This window comes from Gopherus flavomarginatus, chromosome 12, assembly GCF_025201925.1.
Source record: "Gopherus flavomarginatus isolate rGopFla2 chromosome 12, rGopFla2.mat.asm, whole genome shotgun sequence".
Classification (NCBI taxonomy): Eukaryota; Metazoa; Chordata; order Testudines; family Testudinidae; genus Gopherus; species Gopherus flavomarginatus.
Window position 1 is genome coordinate 25,167,288 of NC_066628.1, and position 13,305 is coordinate 25,180,592.

Below are 13,305 nucleotides of genomic sequence, written 5' to 3' on the forward strand. Positions count from 1 at the left end.
TGGGAGGGAGTTTGGGTGCGGGAGGGGTCAGGCTCTCGGTGCAGGAGGGGATCCGAGGGTTGGCACTTACCTCCAGCAGCGCAGGCTCCCGAAAGCAACCCACACAGCCTCTGGCAGTAGCATCGGGGAGACACCCTCCTCCCACAAGGCCCGCAGCAGAGACGTGCTGGCCGCTCAGGAAGCAGCACGGAGCGGAGTGGGTGGGCAGGAAACTGTTTTAGTCCCGCTGTGGTTCTAAGGCTGGGGGTGGGGCGGGCTCTTTTCAATCGCTCGGGGGCAGCAGGCGGCCGGGAGACGATGGGGGGGGGGGCACACAGGGTGACAGGTGGGACCAGGGGAGAGACCCGGCTCTGAGCATTGGTGGAGCCGGGGCCATAGAACTCACCGCCCCCTACTTTCCCCGCACTCACCTACCTGGAGTGACTGGCTCAGGAGCTGAGGTCGGTGGAGAGCGGGGCTACCTCACAAGGCTAGTCCCAGCCTTTGGCGAAATCCCATCGCTTGGGCGCTGGAATGAACCCTAGGAGTTTAATGAACACATTTCAGTACAAAGTCTGCGGCGGGCTCAGGGTGAGGCTGCAGGCTGCTGTGGTGCTAAGTGCTGGGACATCAGTGCTGAGAGGAGGAGCCTGCACTCCCAGAGCACGGAGGGGAGGGCTGGGAGGTGTCCATGGGATTTCTGGGCACTTAGTCAAGCTGGGTTCTGATAAATCATGTGTTTCCTTCACCCCAACCCCAGCTCCTTCCACAACAGGAAACGCAGGAGGAGCAAAAAGCCCAAATGGTGCCTGTGCAGGCGCTTCAAGCCAGAGACACCCTCCTGCAAGCCCTCCCCCCTAGTAACCTTCTGTCCAGCAGTCCTTAGTTGCAACAGCAGCCCCCTGACACCAATATGACAATTTACATGCAGGATCAGGCCAGTGATGAGCTCCCAAAATCCTAAGAACCAGTTCCCTACTGGGTCCTCGGCGGCACTTTGGCAGCGACGGGGTCTTTACTTCACTTTGTAAGTGTTTATCCAACATGAAACAGCTTCACCAGGAGACTGAAGGAGACCCACTTCTGGACATCCCATCAGTCTGGTAGTTAAAACACTCCTGTTTTTCCCCTCTCAGACAGAGGGAAGAACTGAACCCAGGTCTCCCAGGTCTTTAACCACTGAGCTACAACTTATAGGGTGGGCACCACCTTCTTGCATGGGGTAAGGGAGGCCCCTTATTCTCACAGAAAACCATTTTGGCACCTAAGCTGCCTAACTCCAGGAGTATGGTTCCCAGTTGGGAATTGGAAGCACAGAAAGACATGTCCCTGCAACCTGGACTGTGACAGGGCAGGAATTAGGATACAGGGGGTCCCTGGTATAAGTCTCCCCCTTATCTGTGGTTTCACATATCCATCGCTCATCAGTAGGGTGTTCCAATTCACGTAGTCCCAATCCGCATAGCCATCATTTGCAGTATGTACTGTACTGTAAATTAAAAACGATGGATACGCCAATCAGGACTGACATGAATTGGAACACATTCCCCTACTGATGAACAATGGATATGCATAGCCACAGGTGGGCCATGGTCCACTCACTTAATATCTAGGCCCATCCCCCCAGTCCCAGCTCTGCTTCCGCCCCAGCACTTGCTCCACACTGCCTGCCCAGTGCTCCAGCTGGAGAGCGGGGTCAGGACGTGGGGGCTTGCCCAGCTCTGGCGCTTCAGCCACGGAGCAGGGTCAGAGGCTTGCCCTCCTCTGGCTCACCTGGCCCTCCTGCTGGGGAGTGGAGTTGGGGCTCAGGGGCTTCCAAGCCCCCGCACCCCAAGCCCACTCCCTGGCTGGAGCAGAGCAAGCCCCCACGGCCCATCCTCATTCCCCAGCTGAAGTGCCGGGCAGGCAGAGCAAGCCCTCGACCCCACTCCCTGGGAGGAGTGCCAGATAGGTAGAGCAGGGCAAACCCCGAGCACAGGGCGGGGGTGGGACAGAGCAGGTGGGGATGTGGGGGAACACATTTTTCTGGGACCTCCCATTTTTCTCGGACCCCCTGGCCATAGCATCAATGCCCCACCTTTTGCAAGGCTGGCTGAAGAGGGGGAAAGGCAGCCAGATCGCTCCTACCCCTCCACCCCCCATCATTGCCTGCCCACCCAGGGTCCAGCCAAGTGTCCGCTCTTGTACCAGCGGGTCCCTGTTATATGTCATTTCGATATCTGTTGCTCTTTTCAAGAACATCACCCCAATGTACACCGGGGACCTGATGTACACCCTGCTCATTTGCATCTCACATTGGCTGGCTTAGATGGGAAGGCACAACTTGTTATAGATCCCATTCTTAGGTACATATCTCTCCTCATTCATTATATAAGGAATCTAAACACCTAACTCAGGCCTTGTGGCTCCATTTGCTGCTCCAGGGATTTTCTAGGTGCCTAAAAGTTAGGGGTTGCAACGCTAAGCATTGCAACACTCAGGTCCCTTGGTGGGTCTGGGCCTAAGATCCTGTCTGCACAGGAAAGTTACACTGGTCTAAGCTAATAAGTGACTTTAAACAGATATAGTTACACTGGTATAACCACCTACGTTGTCATTGTGATTCCAGTATAAAAGTGGTTTTTTTATTCTGGAATAAGAGTTTCCATATGGGGAATTTACCAATACAACTACACCTGTAGGTGATAACATTTTCCAATGCAGATCAGCCCTGAGAGTACTGAAGAGAGGCAAAATAATGGTTGAGAAAAGCACTCTTTATTGATGGATCAAAGGAAATGGAAGAAATGATGGTGGCAACCCAGTAAACCCTACAGCCTTGAAGTCATTTGATAACAAAGAATAAACTGGTTCTATAGCAAAAATAAAAAGAACTGGAATTTTAAAATATAAATGGTGAATTACAAAATCATAATAAAAATGGGAAATGTACTATAAAACACCAGGCAATGTGTTTCCTTAGGTAGTAGAATCACCTTTTCCCGCCTGTGATTATTTGCTATAGTCAGGTTCCCAGAGTTGGGGAAGGGGTCTATGATGGGGTCTCTACACAAGGCCTGAGTAGAGAGACAGGGCCAATTAACCCTGTGACAGGATGCACCTGCAGGAGAGTTGGGCTGATAATGAAGCTCAGTGGTTCAGGGACAGGCTGAGATGCTATAAAACCAGGAAGTGTGAAAGCCAGTAGTCACTCTGTGGGTTTAGTGAGGGAAAGAAGGAAACTAGGGGGAGAATAGAAGTCCTGGGAGTCTCCCCTGAGGGAAAGGTATATCTGGAGAAGGGCCCTGATAGAGGTGAAGTAGGAAGCAGCCCAGGGAAACAGTAGCAAGGTTTGGGACAATGTAGACCTTGGCTGCTGGGTCTAGGGTCTCTGGGCTGTAACCCAGAGTAATGAGCAGGCCTGGGTTCTCCTATTAGCTGCTGGGGAAGTGGCCCAGCCTAGGCAGTGGAGAAGAAGAGTTGTCGAGACAGATCAGCCAGTGGGATTTTGCTACGCCAGAAGAAAAGGACTATAGTGACCTAGCTGGAGAGGACAGAGCCAGCTCTAGGTTTTTTGCCTCCCCAAGCAAAACAAAAAACAAAAAAACAAAACCAAAACAAAAAACCCCCTGAAATGCTGCCCCTGGAATTCTGCCACCCCAAGCACGTGCTTGGTTTGCTGGTGCCTAGAGCCGGCCTTGGGAGAGGGCCAAGCCATGAAGAGGGTACTCGCTCCAGAGAGAGAGACACCATGGGGTGCCAGACAGGTTGTGAGTTAATTCCCAGAGAGGCCACAAGGAGGTGCTACAGCAGTGAATAGAGCATTCAGTGACAGGGTGTTATACTAAGAAAATAAAAACCAGCAGGATCTTATTAAACAGGATAAGGCAAGATGCCATGTTTATTGTGAATACAAAAAGAGTCAGAGTAAGCAATTGATTATAGCTATAACATTCCACTCATTCTCTCATTCATTCACCCACCCACACAAGTTCTGCAAGATTGTCATAGTTACCAGCCTAAAGGTTGCTTGTGCTAAGCCACTGGCCAGGTGCCCTGGACACAAGGATGGAGCTGAGTCTTGTTAGATGAGCATCCAATGCTCCTGGAGGTTGGTTGCAGAACCAGACTCAAAGTTCTCAGTCTTCAGGGCCTGTTTTTATAAGGATTTATCCTCATTCAAGTCTATAGGATTTGCTTTGTCATGCTGTTCTCACTTTTGAAGTGATGATCAATCACTGTTCTCACATTGGAAGTGATGGTCAATCACACACATGGCACAGCCATGACGGTTGTCATCTTGTTCTTTGGTTCTTTGGCTCCCCTGTCCTTGGGGTGCTTGGGGGTGGATTCTGGTTTGCCCTCAGGGTCATCCAGTTATCTCACTCAATGCATTTCTTCAGCCAAATGATCCTGGAGTTATCATTCTAAAGCTGGCATTTCCAACCTTTTATGACCCATTGAAACATACATTCACACTCTATTTCACTTAATAAAATGTAGATAACATATTTCTTATCACATCTATCTATCCTTTAACATAACCTTCTATAATTACTGGGACATGACAGGCTTTGTTAGATCTGTCCATACCACTTGCTACACAGGAAAAGAAAACAAGCAAGATACAAATGCAAAGGGAGAGAGTTAACAAATCTTATTGCTGCATTCTGGAATGCAGTTGTGGCAGCAGTTATTTTTACTAGTTTGTCTTATCAGTTTCAGAACAGACTCTTCTTCTGAGGATGTGCTGGTACAATGAGCACAGACCTTGTAAATTTAACAGACGTATTTCAATTAGCACGGCCTTAGCAGGCTAGCTGAGAGACATATTTCTTTCTATTGGACAGGCCAAATCCAAAGTCAGTTCTGAACTATGCTTTCCCATACCATAAATGCATTAATTACTATTTCAATCCAGCAAGGGTCCCAGCATCAACACCAACGGCCCCTTCCAGGAGGGTCAGAGTTAAGTGTGGAGCTTGTTCCAGGGGTTAATAATAGAAGTATACTTTTCTCTAAGCCAGACAGAGCCAGGAGCAGACCCAGGTCAGGATCTTGTAGGGATCATGCAGACTCCCTTGTCCCTGGCACAGCATACAGTTCACACATGTTCTTGCCCTCACATCTAGCTAGATGCACTCTGCCTCATGCCAATGCAATCTCCTCCCTCCTTTGGAGCAGTCCAACATGTCTGTGTACTCTGGTCTGGGCACTGGTGTGTGGCATGAGCTCAGAATGGTGTGTTGGTTATGTGATCTCAGCTGTCCTGTCAGCTAGGCTGAGAGTTTACAAGAGACTCCTTTTGCAAGTAGCTGGCTGTCCTCCTCAGAGCTTTTTCTCCTTTCTTTGTTTTCTTTCTGAATTTCCTAGGCTGGATCCTGTCCTGCCCCTCCTCTGCTCATTTGCTCAAACCCTCCCAAGGGTCAGAGTTAAATCTGTGTATTTGACTGCCCTCCCCATCCCTGGAGCCAATCAGGTTTGTGCAGAGTAGCAAGGAGAAAGGAAACAGGAAACAGGAGAAAGGAGGGGCAAGGGAAGGATCTCTTTTACCAGCTCCACACTATTATACCCCTCATTTAAATAGCACTGAGGACACCATACATAATAAAGGATAATAGTAATAAAAACACCATTTTTAAATAAATAACATAAAATAAATGTTGTGAAATCATATTTACAGTGGATTACAGGAAACAGTACTATTCAAGCAATCAGAAAAGGCACCTAACTCAGACCCTTAAAGTATTTCATAGGTAACAATTTTGGCCTGGCAAAATTTCAGTGGATGGTTTAAGGTTCAACTTTAAGGTCATCTGGCTCCTTGTTTGTGCCCTGCACTGGTCAGAACATCTTTCATGGTCCAGATGATGAAGGCCCAACAGTGTCATGGTAGATTCCACTGTGCAACCACAGGATGTGAGCAGCCATGATGTGGAAGGTGACCTCTCCAGTTCACCCACACTGTCTAGCTGTACAGTGATCCCCACTGTAAGTAATGTCTATAAAGTGATGGCTCCCTTGTCCCATCGGAATTAACAAATCCATCCAAACTTTTGATGATCTTAACTCTAATCAGTTTCCTCCATGATCACAGCCTCTACCTGCTCGCTAGCGCCATGTGGTGTAAACTTTCTCTTATATAAACTATGGGCTCGCAAGGGAATTTAACTTACAAACACAGCATTGTCTCTTACACCTTTCTCATATTATGGTGGTAATGTCAATGAATCCAAGACTATGATATCCACAAAGGTCTGATGACAGGCTGCAACAAAAATGTTTTTACATCTCTTAATACACTGTGATGTTGTATCTCTCAGCTCATGTGCAGCAAGCAGGGCAGGGCTGATCACCTGGCCCAGAAAAAGGGTGTGGCAGTTACTAGGCATGCTCTGTTTGTTTCTAAAGCTGTACAGGTAGTTTTTGTTGTGGACACACCCCTGACAGGTCACTTCCTGTTTAGTAACCTTATAGAGCATGGTGCAGGGAGGTTGGTACCTGGAGTGGGGCTGGCCAGGGGCAATGGGGCATGGTGGGGGAAGTCCTAATCCACCCAGCCCAGTGCAAGGGCACTGTTTATAAACCTGCAACCCTGTGCTGCCAGTGTGCCCCTGCCTCGCCACACCTGCATGGGTTAAGGGTTTTGGTGGGGGGTCCAGGTGCCAGTGGGGCTTGATGGGGTGAGCATCCAGGTGCAGCTGGTTGAGGATCAGTGGGGTGGGGGTTCAGGGGTGGGGAACTCATTGGAGAGGTCCAGGGGTAAAGGGGTAGGGCTTATCAGTGTGAGGGTTTGATGGTCCTACTTAATGGGAGAATCCCAGCTGGTGCCGACGGAATGCTGCATGCTGAGCTCCTGCTTCCCCCTGCAATTCCCATATTCCCTTTTCTTCTCCACCCCTCCCCTCACTCCCACATTCCCCTCCCTCGCCCTATTCCATCCCCCTTCCTTCCCCACTGCCTCTTCCCCTCACCCCCCTTCCCTCATTTGCCCTGCCCACCTTACCCAGTCCCACCATGGGCACTCACTGTTACATAGAAAGCAGGAAGGCTCCCAGCACACAGAAGGGGAGCACAACTGACACCAGGACCAAGAAGGCAGCGTTCAGTTGCAGAGTCAGCACAGTCCAGCCACAGTGTCCTTCAGCTGGGCAGCTCTGTGCTTGCAGAAATGGAGGGAGTTCCCATGGTCATCCCACTGCCCCCATTCCCCCACACGCCTTCACTTTGCTTCCCTGCTGTTTTTTGCAGGAAAACAAAGGAATGCTGTGGGGGAGGAGGTGTTCTTTGCATGCAGCATCCCCCCAGGATTAAGGTACAGACAGTGGTGTCAGAGCACAGCACAAGTGGAGTGGACCAGAGCCACTTCTGAGCATGGGCCGGGCCCCATGGCAGCACTGGCATCAGTGTAAATGTGGTACTGACTAAACTGTTCCCGAATTCATGTTGACTTTGCTGAATAGTTTCAATGAACAGAAAAAGGTGCCACCACTTCCCTTCTAGCCTTTAGCCCAGTGGCTGGGCCCTCAGCTGGGAACCCCAGGTTCATTCCCCCCCATGTGATGTGGGGATGGAATGGGAATTTAGGTCTCCCTGCTAAGGTGAGGGCTCAAGATGCCTGGCTCCTCCAGACTGTCTGATATGAGGCTCACTCAATCTCTTCCGCTGAATATGTCCCACTGTGTCTAAACACCGCCATGGGCAATGGGGCAGAGCAAGGGAGTGAGAATGACTCTGAAGCCCAGGGGATCAGGCCCCCACCTCAGAACCCCAGAGTCCAGCTTCTCTGCTCCAACGACCCTGTAATTATTGATCCGTAACCACAGTGATAGAGCTGGGGTTGCCTGGCTGGAAGGTGATGCCCCTGAGGCCAGCTGGTATGGAGAGTCCCCATTATGCCCCCTGGAGCAAAGCTGCCCAGCCAGTGTTTGTATGGATGACATCAACCTGCTGTTATCAACAAACCAACCACACGCAAGCCTCAAAGCAACAGACATTCCCTGTCTCCTGCCCCTCCCCTCCCCTCCCCTCCCCTCATCCCTGTTCTGAAGTGCCCTACCACTATCTTCCCCGCTCCCTCTTTCCCCACCCTATCCTCTCACCCCCTTTCTTCTCCCCTGGACCCATGCCTCTCTTCCTCACTGTGTCTCCCTGGAAGATGCCTCTGCTCCCCTGGATCCCACCGCTTTCCCCCGTCTTCCTGGTCCATGCCCCTTCCCCTCCCGCAAACACCCTCTGTTTCCTGGAGCCCACTCATCACTTCACCACCACTCTAGCCTCTGGCATCCACCTCTCCCCTCTCCTCCTCTGCTCCCATGTCTCCCACCCCTCCCATCATGCAACATCACTGTCCCCCCCCGACACCTGTGCCCTTCTCTCCCCCATTCTCACCACCCCTCTATTCCCCTGGTGCCTGCCCCTCCCTTCACTCTTCCCCCGCCCTCTCTGGAGCCCATCTCTACCCTCGCCCCTCTCTGTTTCCTTGGTACCCCTTTCCTTTGTTCCTTGTGCCTGCCCCTTTCCTCGCTCTCCCTTTGGGCATCTCCTCCCACCAGGGGTCTTTCCCTTCTCCCTCTTGGAGCTTGACCCTCCCCTTACTCCTCTCTTTGCTCCTCTGGCACCTGCCCTGCCCCACCCCACACTTGCTTTGTCCCTTTCTCATATACACCTTCCCTCACCCCCCCTTTGCCCACCCCTCACCCCCTTTTTCTGCTCGTCACCTGAAGCTTCCCCCACCCTGTGCTTTTCCCATGGGGTGCCCACCCTTTCCTTCTCTCCCCTCTAATTCCCTGGTGCCAGCCCCTCCTTTTGCTCCCCCTCTATCTCCCTGCCACCCCGTTCCCCCCTTGTGTCCACCAGTGCAAGCCTCTTACTTGTCCCCAATCATGCTCCAGTGGCCGCCCCTTCTCTCATTCTCCTTTGAGCCCCTGGTGCCCACTCCTCCCATGGCACCAACCCCTCCCCCACCACCCTCTACCCTCTGCTGCCTGCCCCTCCTCTTCCACCTCAACTCCCCAGTGCCCACACCTCCCATCACCCCATTGTGTCCCCTGCCCATGCCCTCATCCTGATCTGACCCCCCCAGTGAGTGCCCCTTCCCTAGCCACCCCCTCTGTCCCCAGACTCGTGCCTTACTCTTTCCCCCTAGTGCCTATTGTGATGGGTTTTCACTCCAGGGGTGCAGTCAGGGAGCCATAAGAACCACTGTGCCCCCTGAAAATTCAGCTGGGTTGGTGATATACAGCCAGACTCTCCAGGGACTGTTATCACCCAAAAAAACATCAGGTGGCACCACACATCAAACAGAGTTACCTGAGTGCTTTACCTAAGCCACTCAAGGACAGACATCCAATTTCCCTCCATAGGCTGAAATATGAATCATTTTATCCATTGTGAAAATGGAGGCAGGGAAAAGGTTGGTTCAGTGGGCCAGATTCACCCCTGTGCCGGCAAAGGAGAGAGGGGAGGCAATTTGTGACTCCGCTGTTCAGTGGCTGCAGGGGACGGTGCAGACCTTGGCACAGACTAAGGAAGTTCTGAAGTCCAGCCAGAGCTGCATCCCTCTTACAATGGCCTTCCATGCTTCTTGGCCAGTGCGCAGAGTATCAGAGGCCCAGCTTTATACTGCCCACGTCCCTCTGTCCCTCGTCCACCAACCTTCATCAACTCACCCCATTCCCAGCCCTCTCAGGAACATGCCTTGTACCTGCAGCTGCTGTGGAGGAGGCACAATGGCTCCTGTGCTGGATGAAACCCTCACCGTGGGGGAGGGGCTGTCTCCTTCCCTACAGCCCATTTGGTCCAGACTAGCTGTCATCCAGGACTAGAATACAAATCTGGACCCAGTTCAGCACTAACAAGTGACCTTTAATTTAGGGGCTATATTTTGGGTTCCAACCTTTAGGTTCCAGGGGCTGGTTCTCAGAGGGGTTGGGCACCTGCAGTGCCACTGACTGTAGCTGTGGAGGCTGCACCGCTCTGGAGCGCCTGCCCTGCAGTTCTCTAGTTGGGAGAGAGAAACTCGGATGCCCCAAATAAGGCCATTTTGCTAAGTTTGGGTCTTAATGTTGTTACTGTCAAGTAATGAATGAATGTGAGACATCCTGATACTTGGGCCCCTGCTCCATTTGCTCCATTTGTCCACTTTCCACTGTTTATTATGTGGAGTATTCAGCAATGGTACAACCATTGGCAACAGGTATCATAGGCTGGGAGATGCTGTGCCTAGGGGTGAAAATAACTGAGGATACTTACTGGTATGGGGGAGGGGGCTGGCCCCCAGAGGGGCAGGGCCTCAGGCGGAAGGGGAGGGCTGGAGGTCAGCATCCCCCAGCCAGCCCTTGGACCGCACTGCCCAGGGCTCCCATGTTGCCACAGCAGCGCTTTAATGTTGCTACCCCTTCCCTCACCCCCATCTGTCGGCAGCGCTGGCGGTATGGACCCTACTGGCAGGGCCCCCAACAGGGTAGGCAAAAGGGGCTGGGACATTAAAGTGCTGCCATAACGTGGGCTGGGTATGGGCCAGTGTGGGTTCTTACTCGTACGGAGTACTGGCCCACTTTCACCCCTGGCTGCACCTCCTGAAACAGCCAGGCATGTCCCTGCCCATGCTCCACCCCCCAGACCCTCTCCTGCTTCCTGCTCTTCAGCTCCTCCTGTGCTGTGTCTCTGGCTCGGGCTGCGGCCCCGCTGCCCACCCTTCTGACAGTCTTGGGCTGAGGGGACTGAGGCCGCATCACTGGCATGCTTGGTGCTCTGGGGCTTAGACGGCTGGGGCCACATTGCCCACCCTCCTGGCACTCCAGGGCTGGGAGGTTGGGACTACGCTGCCTGCCCTCCCAGCACTCTAGGGTTGGGGATGCTAGCCTGGGGCAGTGAAGGGGCAGGGCCTCGGGTGGAGGGAACAGCATAGCAGGGTAGCCTCTCTCAACCTGGAGGTGGATTTACAGTAAAATACAGGGTGCCCTGGCATAGGGCCCCCCCACCCAGGCAGCTATGAGGGCAGAAGCTTGGTCCTGCTGCAGGCTTTGCCCCCACTGGCAGACAAGTTTCCCCCTCCTCCCTTGAGTGTGCTGCTTTCCCACCCCTCTCAGTGCTTCCCCTGCCAGGAAAAGCTGTTTGCTGGCACTTGGGTCACTATGGAAGGGAAGGGGAGGAGGTGGGGTGGAGCCTTTGGAAAGGGGGCAGCAAATGCAGAGCCTTCGCATTCCCCTACACACACTTCCCCCCTCCCAGGCCCCTGCTGTGAACATCCATACCCCCAGCCCCCTGCCCTGATTCCTGCACCCTGCTCACACCCTCCCAGCCCCCTGCCCACCCTGACTCCTGCACCCCTCCCACATACATTACCACCTGGACTCCTCACACCAAACAGGAGCTGCCCCAGGTAAGTGCTCCACACCCCAAGCCCCCTCCCACCCTAACTCATAGCTAGACCCTGCACCCCAACCCCCAGTCTGCTCCTGCACCCTAACTTCCTCAGACCCTGCACCCCTAGCCCTGAGCCTCCTCCCACACCCTAAGTCCTGGCTAGACCCCACACCCCAACTTTTTTTTTTTAAACATTTGTATAAAGCGCTCTTATCCAAAGTGCTTTACAATAGTCAGCAAACAGTACAAACAATATTTGGAAAGATCATTAAGCGGTCTGCTGAGACCCTCAGCAATTTTCAAGTGGTCTATGGAAAAATAAGTTAAACTACAAAAACAATCAAGGTACCTCACTTTATTTTCATTTACTTCCTATTACTGATAGGAGGAGGATGAAGAAAAAAAAAGAATGAAAAATGGGGGTGGAGTGGGAGAGAAGATAGGAGAGAATGTTCTTTTTCTTGGCTGGGTCCCAAGGAGGGGCCCCAAAAGTGAAGCTGAGCACAGGGCTCCACTAACTCCAAACCTGCCACTGACCCACACACTGCCCATGGGTACAAGTGTCATTTCTTATGCATAAGTTTGGACAGACTGAGATTGTGTTCCTAAGAGACCAGAGGAGCTATAGAACAGGAGCTGCTAACAAGGGAGTTTTACGAGAGAGTTTAGAAGGAGGAGTTTGAGGGGGGCTAGTTACACTTAACATTCCTTAAACTGCTTTAAGTTTAAAACCAAAAACGCCTCCTGATAAAAAACAAACAAAAATCAAAGGAACAAGCTTTAGAATTAAAAAGACAATGCAGGCAGAAGTCCAGCAACAGAGTGGGGCCTATCCAGTTCATTGCACGCACTGCAGCATATATGATTACCTGCCATATGGGCAGGTGGCAAATGTGTGCATTTGGTGCAAAGAGCTCCTGGCCCTCAGAGACCATATACGGGCTTTGGAGATCAGAATGGCTGAACTGGAGGAGCTAAGGGAGACAGAGAGGCACATAGATGAGATTTTCCTGGACACAGTAGAACAATCCCAACCCCAGTCCGACAGCCTCTGTGCTGTTGATGAGGATGGAAGTCTCAGGGAAGCAGAAAGAAACGATCCCATAGTTGGGACCCTCCTTCCAGATGAGGGTTGCGGTATCCTCTCACACTGAGGATACCTCTCCAGGGGAGTGAACTACAGTTATTAGGAAGAGACAGAACCTCCTATAACTATTACCTATCATTAGAAACATAGATAGTTGGGTTTGCAAGGACCGGGAGAACCACATGGTGACTTGCCTGCCTGGTGTGAAGGTTGCAGATCTTTCAAGACATCTTGATGGACTTAGTGCAGTGCTGAGGAGGAGCTGGTGGTCACGGTACATGTAGATACCAGTGACATAGGGAAGGAAAGGAGAGAGGTCCTGGAGGCCAAATTTAGGGTTGCTAGGTAAGAGATTGATGTCCACAACCTCCAAGGTAGTAGTCTCTGAAATGCTTCCAGTTCCACGCGCAGAACCAGTTAGACAGGTAGAACTGCAGCATGGATGAGACAATGGTATAGGGAAGAGGGGTTTTTTTTTAATTAGGAACTGGGGAAACTTTTGGGAAAGGAGAAGCCTATACAGGAAGGATGGGCTCCACCTAAACCAAAATGGAACCAGAGTGCTGGCACTTAAAACTAAAAAGGTTGTAGAGTAATTTTTAAACTAAGCTGAGAGAAAGCTGACAGGTATGGAGGAGCATGTGGTTCAGACAGATACATCGCTTAGGGGAGGATCTATTAATGGAGATTCTCTATGTCCTAGTAAGAAGGAGTGGATGCAAGATGATAAAATATGGGTAGGATCTGATGAGAAACAGTCAAATGAAAAAGATGCCCTTTCAATTACATTATGTAATGGCAGACAGCTAGAAAGTGACAAGTTTTAAAAATGTTCATATACAAATGCTAGAAGTCTGAATAATAAGATAGGTGAACTGGAGTGCCTCACA

At 51.5% G+C, this 13,305-nt stretch overlaps 2 protein-coding genes across 8 annotated transcripts in view; one reads left to right on the forward strand and one right to left on the reverse strand.

Moving 5' to 3' along the window:
* Positions 1 to 899, reverse strand: part of LOC127032454 (butyrophilin subfamily 1 member A1-like) — a 199,953-nt gene extending 199,054 nt beyond the window's left edge. For 4 of the 6 annotated variants that reach the window (XR_007768836.1, XM_050919736.1, XM_050919734.1 and 1 more), the window contains exon 1: positions 71 to 147. Coding sequence is in view for 3 of the 6 variants with exons in the window: in XM_050919736.1 (XP_050775693.1) it covers positions 71 to 123 (53 nt within the window). In the remaining 3 variants the exon portion in view is untranslated. Of the gene's footprint in view, positions 1 to 70; positions 148 to 410 lie in introns of those variants that run through there. The other 2 variants (XM_050919737.1, XM_050919738.1) reach the window with 2 other exon arrangements.
* Positions 1 to 13,305, forward strand: part of LOC127032443 (zinc finger protein OZF-like) — a 605,001-nt gene that overhangs the window by 254,596 nt on the left and 337,100 nt on the right. The gene's annotated exons all lie outside the window — the stretch shown is intronic.